Source organism: Thermobia domestica, chromosome 1, assembly GCF_964235325.1.
Source record: "Thermobia domestica chromosome 1, izTheDome1.hap1.1, whole genome shotgun sequence".
NCBI lineage: Eukaryota > Metazoa > Arthropoda > Insecta > Zygentoma > Lepismatidae > Thermobia > Thermobia domestica.
The window spans coordinates 187779514-187802711 of record NC_137454.1 but is presented as its reverse complement, the minus strand read 5'-3'; the positions used below and the strand labels follow the sequence as shown (position 1 = coordinate 187802711).

The following is a 23198-nucleotide window of genomic DNA, read 5'->3' as shown; positions in this document are numbered from 1 at the left end:
TACATCAGTAAAAATAACTTTTATAGCTCTAAACTAAAGGGAAAAAACTTTACCTAGGTACATAAGTAAGTTTTCTTCCCTCAATTTTAAGCAACAAAAGTTTAATTTTTACCGACGACATAACTTAATCTCTGCAAGTCTAGCTATTTACTTACAACCCTTAACTCTCTCTCTCTCTCTCTCTCTCTCTCTCTCTTAAGACTATAAGGAAGCTATTAAATTAATTATTTTTCTCGCTCTCTCTCTCTTTTCTGTGTTTTCAGTGCCTATCTCTATCTACACATTTCTGATTTTAAATAATTTCTGTAGTAACTGTTCAGCCAATGTCATAGCCTTACAGGTTTATCGGTTCCGATGAGATTAAGTAAACCATGAGAGAAGTTGAGAGAAACGACATGAAAGAAACAAGTAGCGAACATACGTAATGAAAATCAGTGGTAATGATATGCTGACTGGCGATGTGCTTACCACATATTTCCGTTTCAAAATACCGACTGGTCAGCTTTAAGGCTTCTAAGTTACTGCCACGAAGTGTAATTTAGTTGGTATTATGCTCAGTTTCTATGCACCCTATTTAGTTTTAATACGAATCAGGCTTTAAATATTCAACATAACTGTCACATGATAAGCTTTAATATAGAATTAAGTTAAAAGTTGCTCACCAGTCTTCACCATAGTTGTACTACTCATGCATAAAGATTGCAAGCCGGCCAATAAATAAACTAATGCTCACCTCGACTTCACTAAGCTAATACTCTACACTACCGTTATCACGAAATTTTTCAATAACAAGGACATTTATTTATTATTATTACGAGGGGCTGATAAGGTCTCGGCCCGACCCCTTTCCGCACATGGCATCCTGAAATCATTCATTGCATTTGAAACACTGATCTTTTGTAAGTTTAAAGTGCCTGTAAGTTTTTTTTAATGATCGTAGCACTTTTTTTTTTTTAAATGTCATTGATTGAACCATGACCCACTTAAGTATGGAATTCACAAAGGAGGAGTTGCGAGATGTCGTGAAGTTCTTTTCCTGCAACAGAAGTCGCCGAAGGAAATCCATAGTTGCATGTAGACACATTGGGATTGGGTGTCCTTCGTACTCCACTTTGAAGAAATGGCTTTCAAACTTTAAGCGTGGAGATTTTTTCAACAGAAGGTGGTGAAAAGTGTGAAAGGTCATTGCCACTGTCAACTATGAAAAAAGTGTATCAGGTTCATAAGCTAATTTTGAATAACAGACGAATTTCTCTTCAAGCGACAGCTGGGACCTTGCACATATGCAAAGAATGTGTCTGGTCAATAATCCATGATCAGTTGGACATGAACAAGCTTTCCACAAAATGGGCGCTCAAACATTTGAACGCCGATGAGACACACAAACGTGTGACATCTTCTCAGTTGATTTTGCTGTATTTTCCAAACTCTAATAACAACTTATTGAATCTTACTCAGTGGTGCCACTAAGGATCTATACGACCAAAGAAATTCAAAGGTCCGCAAACAAGGTGCTTGCCTCAATATTCTAGGATAGTGTTATTTTATCAGACTACCTTCCAAAGGAACAAACCATAACATCAGAGTATTACTACAGTGTTCTGGCTAAGTTAAAGTACGCTATTAAAGTAAAAGAGCCGGGGAAAGTTGAGAAGAAATGTATTACTGCCGTTCACAAAGCTGGAAGAAGAATGAATTTTCTGAAGGACCTAGGGCTTCCGTCCATTGACCACCCGCCTTACACACCAGACTTAGCGCCCTTTGATTATTATATCTTTTCTAGACTAAAAAGGTTCTGAAAGGACAGAAATTTAGATGTGATCAAGCTACAGGGTTACAGCAGTTGCTTTTTTTTCAGTCCAGGAGTTTTTGTTTTTCTTTCTTTCTTTTCTTTTTCTTTATTTTTTAAGTTGGAGCAACGATATGCCAAGTGTGTTGACCTTCGGAGAGAATACGTTGAATAGCCTGAAACTTTGGTGTCTATAGCTAAAGTCCTACTGGGTCGAGCCAACAACTTATCGTTCTTCCCTTTCCTTGTATTATTATTTTACTTTATTCCTGTTCTATGAACAACCACGAACTAAAAATACTGCATTTTGTTCCTTATGAATACATTTCCAACAGAAATATTGTTTGGTTAAAATGTACCACAAAGTATACACTCAAAGATTAGTAGATTACAATTTCTTGTCTTACAGCTACTCTATATTCTTTAATCTACATGAGCATTTTTTCATACTTATTACTGAAAAAAAAAAAAGTATTCCGCTTTGATTATAATAGTTTATAGGAGATTTTGGAAGTTTTAAAATTTCACATGAAGAATTTTGTATAACTAACGCTAATCGATTTCTGGTTCAGTGAAACCCGTGTTTAAAGGAACAAATATTCAGCGATAAGATGCTTTTAACGTAATCATTTTACGATTCCATGGGGAATCTATCTTGTATGTGCATCCATCAACTGTACCAGGTTCAAGTCGCGGTTGAGGTTTGGAACCCATGTTATTAGAAAATCGGTGTTATATAAGGACGTAACACAAAAACAAAGAAATATCATAAAGTTTGACTTTTACAATTATTCTTGAGCCTCAAACAAGTAGAACTGGAATAAATCATTAACTATTGTCTTTACATATGAAGTAAAACAAAACAAAAAAAAAAAAAATAGGAACAGTAGATTACTTACCTAGAACTACTACTTCCAAATGAATCGTCAAAGGTAACTTTATGTTTCATTGCCGACGTGGATATCTTCCTATTTAACCAGGCAAGTCTATCCGAATCTGGCGAACTCTTCGGAGATGGTGGTTTTGGACGAAGCCAATAGATTTGGTCGTCGTCGGAATTTCCTTTCTTTTCCAAAGCTGCTTTCTGGATGATGCTCATGATGGCTTTCTTGGGCGAGTTGTCCGGCACAGTGTAAGTCCTTCCGTTGCCCACCACCAACAACGGCGTATTAGATTCTCCTCGATGGTAGGCAAGATCAACATCAGTAACTAATTTCACAGAACGCGCTGACCTAACAGCAGCTCGACCAACAGTAACTCTTAATTTGAACACCCAGTTCTGTTTGACTGTTAAAAGTAACCAAATAACGATCCATAGAAAGAGGTGCATAATTCCTCCAATCACGCACGACAGTACTGCACCATCCAGGCTTCCTCGGTAAATGATTGTGTAATCATATAAGAGTGGAGCATTGCAAACAGCTATAGCAAGAAGAACACACAGCGCAGCGCAATGTGTGAAGTAGCCCCAGCCAGCAGGGCGACCTTCCTTTAGAGTAATAACTCTTCGTTCTCGCTCTTGAAGAAGAAAGGCATTGAACTTATAGTAACCATAGAGGTAGAGAACAAGACTAGATGAAAGTACTAATATATTAGAAAGCACATACAACAGAATAGTAACTAAAGTGTTCAAAAGAAACGGTTCATGTCGATGAAGAACTTCTCTTGGTCCAACCACCTGAACTTTATATAATACTGATATTCCAGCAAAAGCAAGCATGTTTTGAAGACTGTTAGCTATAAGCTGAAACGAAAATAAAGTTCCAAAACATTTATTTGTATTCCAAAACACAGATGGATATCTAACTGAGTATACTAGCAATGCAAGAGAATAATTTATAAATTCAGGAGAAACTGGACCCCAATCTTCAGACTGAAGTGCAAGGCTTTTAGTGACTGTTGAAGGTGGTGCTGGTGTCGTAAACAGTGGAATTGTCACGTTAATTGCGGATGTCATGAAGCTCAATACCACAAGGCGGTCCCGATGAATAACCATGAAGTCCAAATCTGTCTTCCACACATCACCTAAAAGTAAATAAGTAAGTAAATAAATAAATAAATAAACATCAATAAAATATTAGTATATGTATTTAATTTAAGACTACGTATATTTGTATGATAGTACTTAATTCAGTTATTAAGAAATACCCAAATACTGACGAAAATACCTATTTCCGTGTCCTTCATAATTACAGGTATTAGTGTAACTAATGTAATATTGTATTACATATTATGATGTCAGGTAATTGATTTAGTATAATTTGATAAACAAGTTGTTTGATTTGCTATTAAAGAATGACACTATTATCAGTTAGAACATGGCATGTCGTTGAACCAATAGACCACCATACGAACAAACAAAAAATGATGCAAAATTTCTGTGCAAATTGTACGAATTTCGTGAGGCCAGAATTTTACAATCGTTCGATCTGACACCGTGCGAACTCTATCTTTAGAAAGATCTCTTTTCCACATCAAAAACTAACAATTTCTCAGCTGAAGGAAATTACATCATTGCTGAAATTGAGCCCAGATTGTGTGAAAATGTAATCTGAAATTTTGTTAAAAAGTAAGAATAAGCCAGGGAGGGGTTGGTGAACTAGGTAGTCGCCAGGAGCACGAAACGGGTGATTTCATAATTTCTTCCTATTAATATGAAGTAATGACAACCAGTTCATAATAAGAACAACTTATTCTTTCATATTATTGTACTCGGTGAGAAGAGAAGTCTTAGAGTAGTCATAAATATGTATTAGGGCGTTAAAATTGCTTGTTGTTAGAAACACAAGTTTGCTTTGCTAGGGTCTTGGTGCCAGCAAAATAGGGATGAGATACTTGACATATTAATATGATATTATTTCCTATTTATCCGCAATATGGGTACTTTAACTCCACAAATTAAATAGCAACAGTCCTCGAATAATTGTCTTTTATTAAAAATAAATTTGCGCTCTTTTAATAGTTTACGGTGATCATTGAACTTCGAGATCAACAATAGGGTCGCCTTGAAGTTGCATTTCTTTTAATTGGAATGAATATTTGACTTTATGCAGATTGTAACTACAAGATTCCTTGACTGCTCCAGACTTGACAGGCTCTTAAAATTCGTAAAATTGTTTTTTTTTTTTTTTGTTTTTTTTTTTCAAGAAAATTAGATATTACTTAAGAGAGGGTACACATTTGAACTTGGCATCCTATAATGGCTCGCCACGGGAATCCAATGACACACGTTGCGACTTTGGCATTTTCAAGTACTCCACTACCCCATACGAAATGCTAAAAGAAATCCTACAAATACTTTCCCGATAAAAGCTAAAAATGAACCAACTATTCTATAATTGCTAATGTAACAATTTTACTCTTTATTTATTGATGATAACGAATCTTACAGCCTACGAAATACTGCAGTGTAATATTAGAAACATATGCGATATTTAATACCTCAATAATGATAATTATACGAAGCATCTCTGATCTTTTATAAAAGGCCGTTGGAGCAATCTGTCAAAATTACAGCTGGAGTTATACCATAAAAAGGAGAATGTGGTTTCGTTCACTCACTAAGAAATAATGTATTATCTCAGTTACCACTGTCTTTGTCTCTGCACCATATGTCAATTAGTTCAGCTAGAACTGTCAACTACTGACTCAGCTGAGTTCCGGTCATCTTTTAGCTCATTTCCTTTTAGACACGATTCAATTAAGCTCAATTTCCTTAGCTATTAGAACGATTGAGTTCAACGCGGATAAGCCAAGAATCAAGACCGCGTTTAAACAAATATCACTAAGTGTACACATAAATATGACAAAACTTACTCCCTTACTGTAGCGGAATAAGCCCGAAAAGAAGTACGAACAAGACGGAAATAATTACATCATGGTAAGTTGAAATTTTCTTCCGGGCGTAACTAAAATCATTCTCATGGACTGAAACACTGAAATGTGAAAATAACAGCCGGAAACCGTAACATTATATAACACTGAGATAACGAATCAAAGGAAGTGGTTTATTCTTTAAAGAACAGTCTGGCGTTGGGATTTAATATTTTGATGTCAAATTTGTAAGCATAAGAAGGCTGGGCAAACAGCAGGTGAATACCACATCATGAAGCGAGCAACAAAGGCTGAACTAAGGTGAATAATTTTCGGAAAGATGTGATTATAGATATCTGAAAAATACAGGAGACCATAGATCAGTAGCTAAGCGAAGACTGAAATATATAGTGGTAGACATTTTATAGCAGTCATGATTGTTCCACTGATCGACCTCGAGATCCAAATAAATTAAACTCCAGTTAGTGCAAATTATATAACAAGTACTCTCCAAAACAAGTGTAACAATATTTAGGATAATGATTTTTGATCTACATTTAAATCATATCCAATACGGAAAAGGAAGTTTGTGCATACTTGTATGAATAATGACAATATTATAATAAACAATTTATTAACAGTAGCATGACATACATGCAGTTATTTTTCCCTTTTCTCTTGATCTTTAACTGACAAGGACTTATAAAGGAACATTATATCTTATGCGTTCACTTCGCGTTTTTCGTGAGTGATTATATGAGCTAGAATGACCGAATTTTGAACGTTATCATAATGTACATGAAATCATTTCCTCATATACATTCCCATAGCCCTCCAGTAGAAGTGAAAAACATTCCTGTATGCTCAACAGATTACACACATTTCGGTTTCTTTGTGATCAAATTAGATCACAATGATTTTAGTTACAGTAAACAAACTTTGTACGGTGATTATGGTAAACGAACTTCAGCTGAATTTTGCATCGAAAATGCGTTTATCCCTTGACTTGTACAGTCGTCTATGAAAGTACCCTCCGGAAAAACTCATGGATATCTTACTATTTTTAATGCTCGGATTTATATAACATGTCATATTTTTAATCTGGCACCTTTTTGCATGTCTAATTAAATATAAACAGATTTTTGACAGTTGTAAGTACAAAATTATTATTTTTATTGATCTTATAAATGCATATTTCAACCATGTTTTACCTTTAAGGTCCTATTTGGGCCCAAAGTGGGATAAAAGCGTATTTTTAAAATCATATTTTAGACAAGTTCCATTTATAATTCAGAAATATACTTGCCATTACTAGCAACAACGACAATGCTATTTAGCTTTGCTCTTGATAGGACACGCGAAATGATGTGATCGATGCTAGAGAGCTTAAAGCTATCTATTCAAATCAAAATAACTTAATAGCTTTCTCAATAAATTGCTATTCTTAGGAATAATTACGATATTTATTTATTTGAATCATTCTGTCCAAATATTTTAGATATTTTCATTCAGTCATTTTAGATATTTTTTCCATTTCTAAGGCATATTTTCAAAGGTTTTAGGTCATAGAAATCAGAGTTATAATAATTATTTCTGCATATTAGTGCTGTAAAACGTAATCAAATAACGAATATTCCAATCATTATTCGAATAATTTGTCTGTTGTTATTCGACTATCTAAATATTCGTTTTCAATATTTGAACAATTATTTGTTATTTGACCAACTGTTCGAATGATTATTCGTTATTTGATTAACTGTTCGAATAATTATTCGTTATTCGACTAATTGTTGGAATCATTAATCGTTATTCGACCAATTGTTGGATTATTCGTTATTTGACCAAATGTTCGAACAATTATTCGTTATTCGAACAATTGCTCGAATAATTATTCGTTAATTGACCAACTGTTTGAATAATTATTCATGATTTGACCAATTGTTCGAATAATTATTTGTTATTCGACCAATTGTTCGAATAATTGTTTGGATATTCAAATAAAGAATTATCTAAAATTTTAACAGCACTAATACATATAGAGAGCATATATAGCTCGTGTGCTTTTGGTGACCTAATACCGGGTTCGATTCTCAGTGAGACAACACAAAGTACTAATTTCACAATTATTCACCTTCATTAATCATCCGTCTCCTTTAGCTTAAAAGACATAGCCGTGGAACGTTAAACTTTTTAAAATCATTTTTTTTTTCGTATAAAGACTAATATTCCCCACCTAATATGCTTATGACGTATTCTCTTTAAAACAACTAAGAGATTAACTTGCCATTTCTTCTAAGATAAAACACTTCACATTCAATCAAACAAAGGGGCAGTTAAATTACCATTCCTTTTCTATATAACTAGAGTTTCTTTCTATGTAAGTTATATTATTTTACCTTTTTTAAAATATGTACCGGTACCAAAGTTGAGCGTCGACAGAAATGCCAAAATTTCACTGTATTTTAGAAGAGAACATAGTATATAGCTGGCCATAATTCTAGTACGTACGTAAATTGCAAATTTTCGGGATTTCACAGCCATATGTACTGTACGTACACAAACCCCTTCTGATGAAACTCTGCAACAGACATTCCAACATTTATTTCCTTTTTTCCGTTTCTTTATATGTTTTGCAGGGAAACAGAGAAATGGAGGCGTAGATCTTGATGATGACTCACCCGCATTAACTAGCAAAAGGAAGGGAGGAATTCCGATACTTCCTGCTGCTTTTCTTTCGGGTGGGAGTTGTAAATAGGGAAGAGGGTCTAAGGAGACACAAGAACACGAGGGTTGGAAATGTCTTCTTCGCACTGAAGGAATGAGACAGCGAAGAATATACATTGTAAACTCACTCACCCAGACAGACTACTTCGGCAGAATAGATTTTTTGTTCTTTTTTCTCCTTCTTTGTGGGGGGGGGGAGAACATTTCTAGTACAGAATCTGCAATACATCTCACACGAATTACACACAACTACATTTAGGAAATTAGTTTCCAGTATTAGTAGGGCAAACAAATTCAGTAAACAAAGATATTTTTTTCTCATGGATTGCGAACATCACTTTAATTTAAAATCATTCAAACTTGAAATTACTATAACAGTTTTCTTGAATCTAATCGACCAACTTCGATCATGCTGAGAATTCTGTGTTTTATGCAACTTAAAATATAGAATTCGCTTTTAGATTTCCAAACTATGAGATGTGTAAAAATGAGAAATCTTATACAACGATTTTGTTCGTCTGTCAACAGGCATCAGAACCAAAACGGTAAGTGATAATGATAAGAGAAAGTGATAATTATTGCTATGGATTCAGTGCCTCTATAATGGGTTTCATCCCTCCATTTATTCTTCTATTGAAACTAGAATTCGTAGAAATACATCACTTCCGGTTTCAATATTCACCCTTCCATAAAGGAAAAATCATGATATGGGGGTTATAGTTAGAATGATTTTTGATATGAATTTGACGTTCAAGAATAGGTTCCATCTCGGATCTCATCCTTCTATTAAAACCGGAAATGGTTTACCACTTCTGGTTTCAATATTTGATCTTTCATACAGTTGGCTAGACTGAAATATTGTTAAGAATAGTTCGACAGTTTAAAAGTAATTATTGTGGAAGTGTTGTGGAGGAACTGAACACTTATTAATTAAATGCCGAATTGATGTTCTGTATTTTTACATGAAGACAGGCTCCATTACAGAGATTAGAAAAACGTTTGTGGCGAAATACCCTGGCACCAAATCTCCCACAACCAACGCCATTCAAGATCTGGAAAAGAAATGGAGGACTACAGAATTACAACGTGTTTCTCAAAACATGTTATTAAGAGCACAGCGATGCTTGGATGTTGGTGAATGGGACTTCCAGCGTTTGTTAAACTGTCAAGTTTTACAAAGGAAGATGTAATAATATAGTGACACATGCTTTGTAAGTCTGCAACTTGAGATATTTACATATGAAGTAATGTAAAATGTCGTCTGAGTGAAAGGCAGATAGACAGTGAGTCGTTCCGGTTTATGTGGGAAACCCTGTATATATATATATATATATATATATATATATATATATATATATATATATATATATATATATATATATATATATATATATATATGTGTGTGTGTGTGTGTGTGTGTGTATGTATGTATTAAGATTTGCAAGTTATTATACTTCTCATAATAGTAAAGCATTGATAACAACCTAGTCTACAATATGACTTAACTTTCAAGACAATTTAAACATGTATTTTGTGTGTGCATGTATGATTTATAATGCTACAGTATTGCAAGATACATAATTATAAACAGCTAAATTATACTTATGTAAAATAATACAAGTTCATAATTAATCAGATCATGCATACATATCACATAATATAGCATGCACTAAAGGAGCATGCTATATTATGTGAATCCGAAATCATTTCGGAATCCGAAGATCCTGAATTCGAATCTCCCAGTCTTCCCTAATCTTTCCCAGGGCATGAATACTCGAATGATGCCTTTAAATATAGGACCTCGTCAACTTTCTCCCACAAAATCCTCCCCACCGTTATTGTTAATGTTTTCAAGTGTCATATATATATATTCCCAGTTGCATCTCTGAACTATGCTATTGGTACATATATATATAAATCCAGTAATTAAAGTCATTTGGGACATTGTCTCACCGGGTAATTTATCGTATTTTAGGTTTTATGAACCATTTTCAATAGATAATTTCTTCGCTCTGCAATAGATATGATTATATTCGAAAGATTTTAAATATCAGTGAACCTTTTAGTTAGAATAAGTATATTTTCACCCTTGTTGCATAATAAATCTTTCTTCTCATAAAAAACAGACTTACATCTACACTAAAAAGCCAAGATCATATAGTTAGATATTAATACTGGAGATAGTTTCGCTTTAGGTTAATTCATTTAACGTTCTGGCATAAATTAAATTTCCACAATCTCAACTCCAAATTCTTTTCTTTCAATTTAAAGTTTGATAAATTCTTTGTAATTTGGAAAAAAAAATACATACGTATACCGTCATTTCACTTTGACTGTAATCAGGAGCTCCAAAATCTGAATGATATTTCTTTAATATACATTTTGTTTACATGCAAAGTGCAGGAAATCTCAATCCCCACTCCCCCTCTTTAGCTGAAGATTACATTATTGTGACCAAACCTTTTTTCTTGTGGGTTTCAAAGAAGTCAGACAGGTTAATGCTACACAACATGCAAGCTCATTAAGGGTGACAGGTGATCAGGTATTTCGATAATTCTTCCGAGGTCAACTTGCTCTCACGCAAAGTAACCATCTATGTAGCTATGCATGAAAATATTTTGTTGCTTATTAGACTCTGCATCGCAATACTATCAACAATGAAATAGAAGTAAATAGACATTAACATGTCTATTACAGAGAGAATAAAAATAATGGTAATAATAAAAAGAACTTAATTACAAAAGTTACAAAAATATCGAGGTTCATTAATTAAAACGAACAAAAAGAAAAGATCCTAATAAAAAGTTTCGATAAGCTATTACGAAAATAAGCCCACACACAAGACATAAATTGTTTGTCAGCGTTACAAGACCCTAATTTATTTCACTAACGGCAAGACAACAGGCTTAAGGCTTTTCACTAACCTCCCCTGCCCACACACACACGGTTTTTGAATTTTAGTGGATAAATTAAAGATAATGAAGAATATCAAAAATGTATCCAAAAATGTTTGTAAGCCAGGTCTGTGACAATGTGCACGAAATCCTTAATCCACAAAATTTCGAAAATGGAGCTAATGATACTCCTGCATTGCTAGATCTTTAACACCTCATCCCTCAAATCGTTAATGTTGCCTCTGCAGAAATATAAGGGAAACAGAGATGTGAACATATTCTAGAAATCCTTAATGAAGAAATTTCCATGCATGGAACCCAAAACGTCCTTTACGTTTATTTCAATTTAATACAACGAGCAATAAAATTTCTGCTGTTTGTTGTTACAAGTATAAAATATAGGTAGTAGTAGGTACTTATAGTGGTAAATATAAATAGTGCGATTTACAAAGAGCTACCCCACTTGTATAACGGTTGGAGACCCATTCAAACAACGAAATTATCAGATTTGCAAAAACTAACTGTTTTTAATCCAAAAAGCTACCGCAAATTTCATGCTGGTTTACGTAGTACTGCAAAGAGTCTTACCAAACTTAGTAACAAGATAACAGAGTCCACATAACCGAAGTAGACTCTGACACTTCTATTGTAACATCACATTCGGAAGAAGATTGATGACTGTTCTGCAATAATTGTTCAATATATTAGTGACTCTTCTCCTGTAAAAACTTTCTTTACTGTGTTTGTTCCTTTTTTTTGAAAACGATAACAAAAACATATTATTACATCACATGTTTAATGTATGAAGGATATAGGCACCAAAGAGCATGTAAACGTTCTTACAGGGATTTAAGGGAATCCTGCAAGAAATATTCCAACATAACTTAACCTTTTAGCTATTTCTGAATAATATATAATGATCATTTAAGTTTTCATTTACTGCAGATTATTATCACATTAGTATCTCCAGTGTATGACAACAATAACCAAAGTTGTACGAGATGTAAGCACTAGTTATGGGCTTCATGCACGCAACACTTTGCTTTCAACATGTGAATATTATTGCTTTTTTATTATTATTGTGACTTCCTATATAATGATATTTCAGTAATAATTTAATGCAGCATATTCGCACATTGACATTGACAATGTATGGCATCAATAAACAAAGCTGTATGTACAAGATATATTCACTATTTCCTTTAAACTTGATTTTCTCTAAACTTGTTCTGTGTGGGTTTCATGCACGATGTCACAGAGATAGTATCTATAAAATGCTATTAAATGAACTAATAACCTTTTCCAAGCCTTTTTTAGACCAGAAATTTGGGTGAGCAGTTTATGACGTCATAATTGCTGGTAACCCAAATTTACATACTATACGAAAGACCTTATTAACGATCAATAGTTATATAACAGTGTTTTGTAGATACTATCTAAGTTAGCTTACGTTCTGCATTTTCTTTAAGTTAAACACTAAACTTCAAAAAGGTGGGACTGACCTTAGCAAAGATCTACCTAATTACAATATCGTGTACGTAACTATCGAACATATAGCCTATGTTTGTTTGAGTGTAGAGTTTCTATTTCAATAGCTCCGCCGAACAACGCTGCAAGCGACAATTTCTGTCACATTGAGATTTTAACAGAACAACGGTGATGTAATAGATGTTCCAATTCTATGTAACATCATTTAATATAAAGACATAGTTTGAAACTGAAAAAGTAAATTTAAAGCCTATACATAATCAACATACAGTTTTTTTTTTATTTCTGTAAACTTGAATTGTTGTCACTTGCAACGTTGTTCGGCGGAGCCATTCATTTATATCAACAACAAAAAAAGAGCTATTTGGGTGTTTAAAAATATGTAGTCAAACGAACAGAAATTATCTTTGGAAGGCGGTTTGATCAAAAATCACGTTCGCATATTTGTCTTTCAGTTGACCCTCAATGGAATAGTTTTGTTAATTCTGGTTCATTGGATTCGTGGCTGGGCCTTGTTCCTCTCCATTAACTGTCTCACTATGGAGCCGCTCTCTTTCTCTGTAGAAGCTTTGGAACCGACATGGCTGTTTCCTGCCCAATGATGCATAACAAACTGAATGACTCACAGACTTCTTACATTAAACAAATGTTTAAATTACACTTAGTTACGCATCGTTATCTGTTTCTTTTAATCACTGGAGATGATCAATCAATGTTCTAAATACGTTTATAGAGTTTAGTGTATACAATATGTGCCTTTATAATAACAAAATGTTTTTCTTCAAAAAGCAACATGGAAATTCATAATATTCCAAGATTTAAATTACTAAAGTTCCGTGTTCGACCCCCTAGTGAAGTACAATTTTGCTAGCTTACAGGATAGACAACAAGATGAAATTTTAAAGATTCTGTTTTTAAATTTCAATGAGAGTTATTTATACTCTGACTATAACCGAGTACCGAGGGTATTACATGAAACTTACAGAGTAATAAGGAATCGGATTTTTACGTGACCTGACCTAGATTGCAAGTCACATTTTCTATGGTGAGGGCGATAAAAGTCCTAGTCATTAAACATACGAAGAGGCTTTATTATTGAAGCAAATGTAGCAAACGTTCTACCGTTCGATTCCATTGTCATTCGTGTGTCTGCTCGTCTGTTCATCCGGTCCTTCCACGATAACGTTTGCAAAACTTATTTAATTTTGATGAAACTTGGTATGTAAATTTCTTCAACATGCAGAAATAACCCTGTAATTTACAGTTGCAACCCATCAAGAATAAGATGATAAAATCTATCCCAGGTTTCAGGTTTGCACATATACATATAACATAATTTTCCAGTATATTCTACATAAAATTATTTGATATTGATAAATCACAGTGTATATTTTTTATGCTATTCTGATCACCCCCATAGGTTGCGGCTAAAATTTGTCAAGGATTAGCGAGTAGAAAGGGGCGATTTCCTCCTAACTTTATTGGTTTTATTTAAATAATATGGTTTAAAAAATTAATCGGCGGAAATCGCCAAAATGATCAGGTTTTATACAATATGACGTATTTTCTTTGAGACATTCTCATGGTGGGGGAGTCATCCGCACTGCATGGAGTTAAAATCAGTCAAGAGCGAGACGTTTAATTTAATTTCTCCTGCCCCCATATTTTAAACACAAGTTCGGCGATAACTTTAATAAGAATCATTCATACAACGCCTATCTACTGATTTAAGCACAGTAGTAATATATATAGATACATGCCATCGTTACAAATGTCATATTGCCGACGGTTATATTGCTATTAGTGCATAACATTTCACGTATTATATGTCACTATTTTGTTCATTAATACATTTACAGATTTCAAAGACGTTTCAGTGTTTTTCTTGATTGTATATCAACGTTAATCGAAACTAAAAGAAAACGCTCATTATTCCACACTGTATGGCACCTTGTACAGCATTCAAGTAACAAAAAATTAAGAGAAAAAGATATGACATACCTTTTACTACACACAGCTAAAATTTACTAGATGGGAAAAAGTTGTAGCAAGCATTCCACCCTCTACAAATCCAAGTCTAGTTAATATATTAAGTTTACAGTGGATACTTTTTAAAGCCTGTTTATAGTAATTACGACATTTAAGAAATATTGTCATTACCTGTAAATTAAACAACAGTCTTCTTCAGGCTAAAACTTTTAACGTTCTTTCCCTTCATGTGGGAATCCCCGATTCAATTCCCGGTGGAAGTATGTGTGATTCGGATAACACGTTACGCTATGTCCACGTATAGCCTCGTTGAACAACTAAATAAAACAACATGAACACTATACGGAAAACGCTATTGATCGGGACATAATGCAGCGCAATTGGAACAGTTCTTAAAAGTATGAATTCAAATATGATAATATAATAAGAAAAATAAAGAATTATATATTTTTTAAATGAACCTCAAGTTTCAAGATGAAAAGAATAGAATGCTATAAAACTGAAAAGAAGAGTGCTGAAAGGTTGGATACGTAGCAGAACGTATTGCGCCTGATTTGTCCGCAACCCAATTTACTTCGATGTTTAACAGGAATAATAGCATTCGGCGCACTTTAGACTATCAATAATTTGGAATCATTGAGGGGAAAATAACTGGTATTAGCTTAGTTTTACCCTCTCGGTTAATAAAAACAAGCAAACAACAAACCAAACAAATTAAACAAATAATAAATTAGAATATTGGGCAAAGCGTTGACGCACAAGGTGATCCACGCTTACTAGAATTGAGTATAAGACTAGACTTCAGTGTAGAAATGGAACGTAAGAAACAACACTTGACATCTGAAATGAAATTCTTTTGATGTGTTGCGTTTAAGCACTGCTAAGGGATCGAGAGAGGAACTCCTCTATACCAGGGATATTCTTAAACAATATGTCATTGAGCTAATACTTATAGCCAATGAACAGATCATCTAACAATAAAATATTAAAAACAATTCTCTTCTCAGTATATTGTTTATCATTTGAGGATCTCTTATAATAATTAAAACAATAATGATGATGTATAACACTGCATTAGATTTGCAATAAGAATAAATTTGTACAAAATTTCTGGGCGGAATTCCTTATTTAATTTTAAAATTTTTCAGTATCCGCGACACTTTGTATATACATACATAGATAGTCACCCACTGTGTTCTGCATTAACATGTGTTGATCACGTGGTTTCTTTTTATACGCACACATGGAGTTCCAAAGTTTCACTCCACCGCAGTTATTTTTAGAACTGCAACAGTCAATCCATCCCAATTCCCTTTTCTTGGCTCTGGCTTCTTCCGCAACGATACCTTTCTCCTTCACGAACGCCAAAAACAAAATGTAGGTCTCCTTTGTTCTCTTTTTAGTGTGTAATCTCTAAAATAAACACGTCGTATTTACATTAAGTTCCTTGTTTTCTCCTGTGGAAACTGTTTCAACACATAAGGAAGCAACCCTTTCATTTTCGCCAGCTGCACTAGGAAGCAATGTGATGATAATAATACTAACAAATATGCAAATGTTCACATTTTTCTTCTTATTAAAAGAAAACGACAATATCTTACGAGTCTACGTTGCAATTTTTGCCTACAGTTAAAGCAATTATGAATATTTATTAATTTTTTGAGTTTTATGTTCCAGAATTTTGGTCTTTTGTCTAAGCAAGACGTTACGAAATGACTGTTAATAATAAAGTAAATGAACGATGAAAGGGCAATTCACATTACTCATTATCTGAGCAGGATACAAAAACCGATACAGGCCTGCCTAATATCTTAAACTGATCAATTAATGATGATTCAAAGGGTGGATTACGGGATGGGAAAATTCATCCTAGATCTACGAAATTATCTTAAAGTGGATTACCAGTGTTATTTGCATCACTACTTTTTATCTTCCGTATATTCAATCCCCGCTCCTAAGAGGAAATCGGAAAACACACTGCGCTCAGCCATGCTAGCTGGCAATTAAAGAATAAATCATGTGCAGAAACGAAATACGTACTGTAAATAAAAAGATTGCAAATTATCTCCCATTCCATTGTATTTTGACATGGTTCTTGTTAATATATAGCATAATGATTAACTACACTTACCTTGCATTAAACATAGTTCGTTTATCTTAATATTGATGAAGACATTTTGATCTCTTACTTGCAATTATTTTACCTTGCTGATCGTTGCTATTCATACATTATTATTATTATTATTATTATTATTATTATTATTATTATTATTATTATTATTATTATTATTATTATTATTATTATAAGTAGTATGAGTGTCACCATTAGGTGATAACATATAACACTAAATACAATGTGTTACAACTTCATGAATAAAGAACATAATCTGTTCCAGCAGAATAAAAAATATCAATGATTAGACTTGCAAATAATGCTATGCATAAGTGTCTGAAGTCTTATACCATGGCTATGTCCGTCTGTCTGTATCATAGCAAAAACGGTAAGAGACATTAAGAAGCGATTTTCTTTCAACCGATTCAGTGTCCCAAGAATAAGTCCCATTTTCTCTCGTAACCCTCTATTCAAAGTGAAAATGTTTTAAATTAACAATTTCTGGTTTCAGCATTTATCATCACAGAATGAAAACGGTAACAGATAGCGACAAGCTGCTTTTATTTATTTATTTATTTTTAACAAAGATTCAGCATCTCAAGATAGGATACCACTATTTCCCGCAATACTCTACAGAAACTGGAAGTGGTTGAAATTTACAAGCACTTCCGGTTTCAATACTTATTTTCATAGACCAACAACATTAAGATATACTGAAAAGCTGTTTTTTTTTAATATAGATTCAGCGATCCAAGAATGAGTTTTGTCTCTAATTTTATCTACCTGTTCATCGGAAGTGGAGGGCGTGGTGGCTCAGTGGTAGAGCGTTCACCTCCAGTGCTTGGGGTCCCTGGTTCGATCCCAGCTCGCGCCGTGTGGACTTTGTGGTGGACAAACACTGTGCTCGTGGGTTTTCTTGGGGTTCTCCCGTTTCCTCCAACTTTCTTCAATTCACTTATCTCTCATCATCACCGTCTCCTTTAGCCTAAACGGCATAACCGTGGGACGTGAGACTTAAAGATTTCATTTCATTTCATTTCAAACCATTTACGATTTCCGGTTATAACACTAACGGTATAATGAATAAAACGAAAATGGATAGCGATACGCAGTTTTTTTATATGGATTCAGTACAGTTCCTTAATTGCAATTGAAAGTAACAGACATCAATTAGCTCTTCTGGTTTCAATATTAAGTTCATAGAGTAGAAGCAGTAAGAGATAGTGTGTAATGGCCTTTTGATGTGGATTCAGAGTTCAAGGAACAAGTTCTATCTTTGATCATATTGCTCTATTCAGGTAATTTTAGAGAATTTCAGATCGTATTCAAGTAAATTCTCTATTCAAATATTTCAAGTTTGACTATTGAATTCGCATAGTTTGAAAGACTACCGAAGTTTCACATTGTGAAACGAAACTCACTTATTATTGGTAACAAACGACATAATTTTTAGAGCCATACAAATTCGTTTTCTTTTATTTTCTCGAAAACTACGCATGAGAATTTACGTTCATTCACATCATTTTGTTTAGCTCAATGAAATTATCGATTCACATATATCTAATCTTTGTATATTCTTGTCCCGTTATGTGCTTATAATATTGTGGAATTTTGTAACATTTACTGCAATTAATTGAATTTTGTACTTTATTTTTTAAAAAAAATTATTATTATTATTATTATTATTATTATTATTATTATTATTATTATTATTATTATTATTATTATTATTATTATTATTATTTACTTTATGTTACATGAAGAACGACTGACGGCATTAAAACTTTTTTCTCTGGACTCCAAAACATCAATTCTTGTATTGAAAGACAATAAACTTAACTGATGCTTACATTTAAATGATAAAGAGGAGCTTACAGCTACTATAGAACAAAATAAAAGCCAGAGGATAATGTACTGACTTTGAAACTTCCTGCTAAGCGGATTAATGGTTGTGCACGTGACTGATCTCCCCACCGTCCTACTCTCAGCTTCAGACGATCGTACAGCATCTTTGTGAGCGCTGAGTAGGTTTAGAAATGCATGAAGTTGATTCCAGGCACGGTGATAGCATGCTACACTTTTTTTTATCACTTCCTAGTGACCACAAAGTTACGAAATTCTCGTAACAGCTAAAAAAATAATGATTTACATATATGGCCTACAAACGACAGACAGGTTCCTGTTGAGGAATCTGAAGTGATTTTTTCTTTTTAAAACGATGATATTGTTATATTAGATGAAACGAAGAAATCCCACATGAAGATACGTAATTTTTGTGTATTACGGGCAGGGACACGCTATACTATAAAGGAGAATTTAAAACCTTGGGTAATTCGGACACTGATTCGGATTGTGTTAAGTATAGTAGCAGGGGATAGAGAGGAGAACATATAACTATTTCTTTTGTTACCTATGTGGTTCCGAACATATGAAATGTGAATGAGAAATAAAAGCAAAAATAGGAATGGCGAAAGAAGCATCTGGGGAAAAGAAATATTTATGGACATTTGAACTACTACTTCACATAGAGTAAATAACATCTTATATCAGCTTCTCCGAAATCTTCGGATAATCGGTCAATGTGAGTGCAGTTTAATGTAACTCTATAATTTCATTAGCTTACAAGAATGTTCTATTAAAATAGTTAACTAGTTTTGAAATGACTAAAAACTAAACTTCCTCGAGATAACGACCTTACTTGGCGACTGAACAAGATGTTTCATTAAAAGTGTCTTCTATAATTCCGGAAAAGAAACGTGGACAATTTGAAAGCATGACGAAAAAGCTTAAGTAACTAATAGGACATTATTAGAGGTACTTAAATTACTGAAAAGAAATTGTTGCAAGATTGCTTGAGATAAAACTATATCTGAAGTAACTTGATACAAAGTAAAGGTACTATGGAAGGAGAAAGAGTGATGGAAAGAAGAATACACTAAAGGAAACTACTCTTATTTCAAAACAATGAGATTAATGGAAAGTCATAATGTATGGAGGGTTCTCAATTGTGGCAATTGGTTTCTCAGCTATAATATATTCTCGGCAGCTTTAGATGTATCATAATTACTACCAATTACTCCGTACGTAGTTTGGAAATATTAAAGCCGAAATATTAAAATTTTTGGAATTTCTGCAGAACTCAGAAAATTTATGATAACATTTTTCTTTTCTTTTTTTTTTTTAATAGCAAAATTGATATTACAGATACTAAAGAACAAGAGTTCATTCTTGTAGCATTTTTCTCGAAAATAAAAGCAAATAGTTCAGCAAATTATGTGTGTTTCATTCTTATTTTTTTATTATTTATTTGTTTATTAAGCAAAATTTAAACTCCGACAGCCAATAACTAAGTTTGGCTGCTTTCCCAGCTACACGTTCAATGAGACAATTCAATGACTCGAATCCAAATTTTAAACTTTTTTCTTTTTCCTTATTTTACTTTCAGGCGTCGATAGAAGAAAATATGGTGATCATGAAAAACATCGAATCTTAAAGTGAATCAGATCTATACATTTCATGGCTCCTACACGCCGAAGAATGATTTTTGGGTGTCCGTTCGTCTTACATTTATAGAGGCTATACCGTTTAAAGTATCCAGATTATAACTTTTATATGGTTTTCCATAGGTCGAGGTTTCTACCTACCTTTTAAAATTAGGGTGGCTTACTGAGCAGAATGAAAATTCAAAATGGTAATTTGTTTATATTTGATAAATCCATCTTCTATTAACAACCCTATAATATAACATAAGTAATTTTAATGGGGAAAAAATTCAGAATGGTTAGTTTACTCTTGTGAATGAGTTTCTTTCGTTTAATTTTCTCAAAATCACTCACAAAATTCACAAATAAACGAAAAAATCAGCAAGAGTAATTTCTGAGTTGTTCATATTTCATAAATAAGCATTTCACTAACAACTCTACTACATGGCTACGCAATTTGTCACGAAAAAAAATTTCAAGACGTACTTTACTTTTGGAGGTAAATTTTTCCCGCATTGTTTTTCAGAAAGCACTCAGGGGATTCTGTTCATATTTTATAAATAAATATTTGTTTGGTAGTTCTAAAAGTATGACATGGAATTTCTCATGAAAACTTCCTCAAGGAAAATTTTTTCTCGTCGGGGCGCGTTTTTTTTTTCTGATAAATTACTTTGTTAGTAACAGTCCTTTTTGTGTACCTGAGCCGCTCCAACGCCATCTCTTACCGACCAGCTGAACTACGTTCAGCCTAGCGACGAGTATGTTGCTAACTGGCGTATCAGGACCTTTCTAGAGCTAGTGGCCGTCACGTCTTTCATTTACGTGACTCCCCAGTTTGCCTTACGACGCTGAGTGCAGTGGCGTAGGGAAGGGGGGGGGCCGGAGGGGCCGGCCCCCCCCCCAAAGAGATCTGACAATGTACTTTGGTACTTTGATGTTTGTAATTTTTTATATATTTTTATGTTTATATATTTTTTTGTTTGTAATTTTTCTATATGTGCCTATAACAGCACTTGGGCCCCCCCCAAACACACATCCTGGCTACGCTACTGGCTGAGTGACACCAAAAATTGGGAAGCAGCGGCCTGGAATCAAACCCGGGACCACGTGGGCGTGAGTCTAACGCTTTAACCACTAGAGAACGGCATTCCCTAAATATTTTAACAATTCTGTAATTTCTTTATTTAAAAAAAAAAAATAGGTCGTATGGCACACATTAAGAACCTTTCAGACACCAGAGTAACAGCTAATTAGGAGTAAAAGTCTTGATTCGTAGTCCTGACGTAGGAGTTATTCGATTTAACACTGTTCATCTATTTTTACTTATTTTCTCCTCTCTCTCGTCTCTTTTCCGTCACATCTTCTATCATATTTCTTAGAGTACAATTTACTCTCAAACAATAACTTAATTAGTTTATTTAATAAATTCTAGTTGTTCTTTTCTCTCCAAACTATATTACTTACACTTTCTCATTTGTTTCTGTCTTAAAATAAATCACGTTATCTCGATAAACTATAGAACCTCGGTAAATTACTAAAAAGGTACTGACACTGAAATCTGTCCGTTCATTCATATTTTTTTTAAAAAAAAAACAAGAAGCTATACGTATGTATATATTCGAAGGTAGGATATTTAATGTTTGATTACTTATATTCACGTAAAGGCACTTACATGAAAACGTTAAACACATTTGCATGTAAAAACAACCATTAAGTGAATACGAAAATCAAAATTTCACTTTGTACGTTATTTTACACAATTTTCACACAAAAGTACAAAAACAAAAAGGGATTGAATTAGAGGGAGCTGTAAAAGCTTCAATAAATCAATTTCTTTAGCCTCGGGTTTGCTTAACTTTGCAATTATTTAATTTGATATGATCGAATCCGTTCGACCCTTTTCCTTGTAGTCCTTCCTTCGTATGTGTGCGTCAGTATTTCTATTTCTAAATCAGATTTTTTTTTCATTACCGAATATCGATACATCAAACGTTAATTTTTTTTATTTTTTTTTTTTATTTTTCGAGTTCATCTGGCCATGTATCGTATTCGTCTGATCCGTTCGGTCTCTTGCGGTATTTCGATTGAGGATTGTGTGTGACTCTCCCTCGGTGTTTCCCCTCTTGGTCTTTCCTGAAGCGTATATTTACCGCCATCTACGTAGATCAATAGCAGCTCTCCCCCTTTTCTCTCTCGGACAACCCTCATAAAGCAGCCAGAGCGCCCCATGCATTCGTTTATAATCTCTCTCGCCAGCCAACCATGCCTCTAGTACTCCCACACCATTCCACAGTTATTCCACTGTTGCTTTTGCTCGTATCCATCTCGCATTTACCTTTGATATTCCAAACCAGTTCCACTCATCACATCACAACCTACTGATAGCCCTCTTCAAATGCTCGAAAGTATAAGAGGTGATGAAAAAAAAAAGTATCGTAAAAGCCAGTTACAGTAATTTATATTATACAGGTGTTATAAAAATATGAATGTGAAATGTTTTATGTTACTAATATAGGCGTCTCGTTGTATTAAGTAAATAAATAAACACCAATAAGAATATTACCCGAGCACAATATAATCATCATTATACAAATAAAATCTTTAGCTTTTACGTCTGGCATCCGCGCTTCATGGACTGAATCAGAAGTCAATTATACAAAATACAAAATTATACCTTTCGAATCGTAAGTAAATCCATTAACCACTCAGAAAAATGTTAACGGAAACGATTTGAGTTGCCGTCAGGTCAAGCAACCATGTGAACCGCCATATGAAGATAATAATAATAATAACAGCAATAATAATAAATATATTATAAAGTATTTACGTTAAATAAACATTCAATAACTGATTCACTAAATCACTTATCACCAGATATCTATATCAATTAGGCGTAAAAACTCGAC

General features: G+C 33.7%; 1 protein-coding gene across 2 annotated transcripts in view; it reads right to left on the bottom strand.

Moving 5' to 3' along the window:
- The window catches only part of tinc (transmembrane protein tincar), a 115035-nt gene that overhangs the window by 25054 nt on the left and 66783 nt on the right, over nucleotides 1-23198 (bottom strand). For both annotated transcript variants that reach the window (XM_081767344.1, XM_081767349.1), the window contains exon 4: nucleotides 2689-3814. In XM_081767344.1, coding sequence (XP_081623470.1) covers nucleotides 2689-3814 — 1126 coding nt within the window. The remainder of the gene's footprint in view (nucleotides 1-2688; nucleotides 3815-23198) is intronic.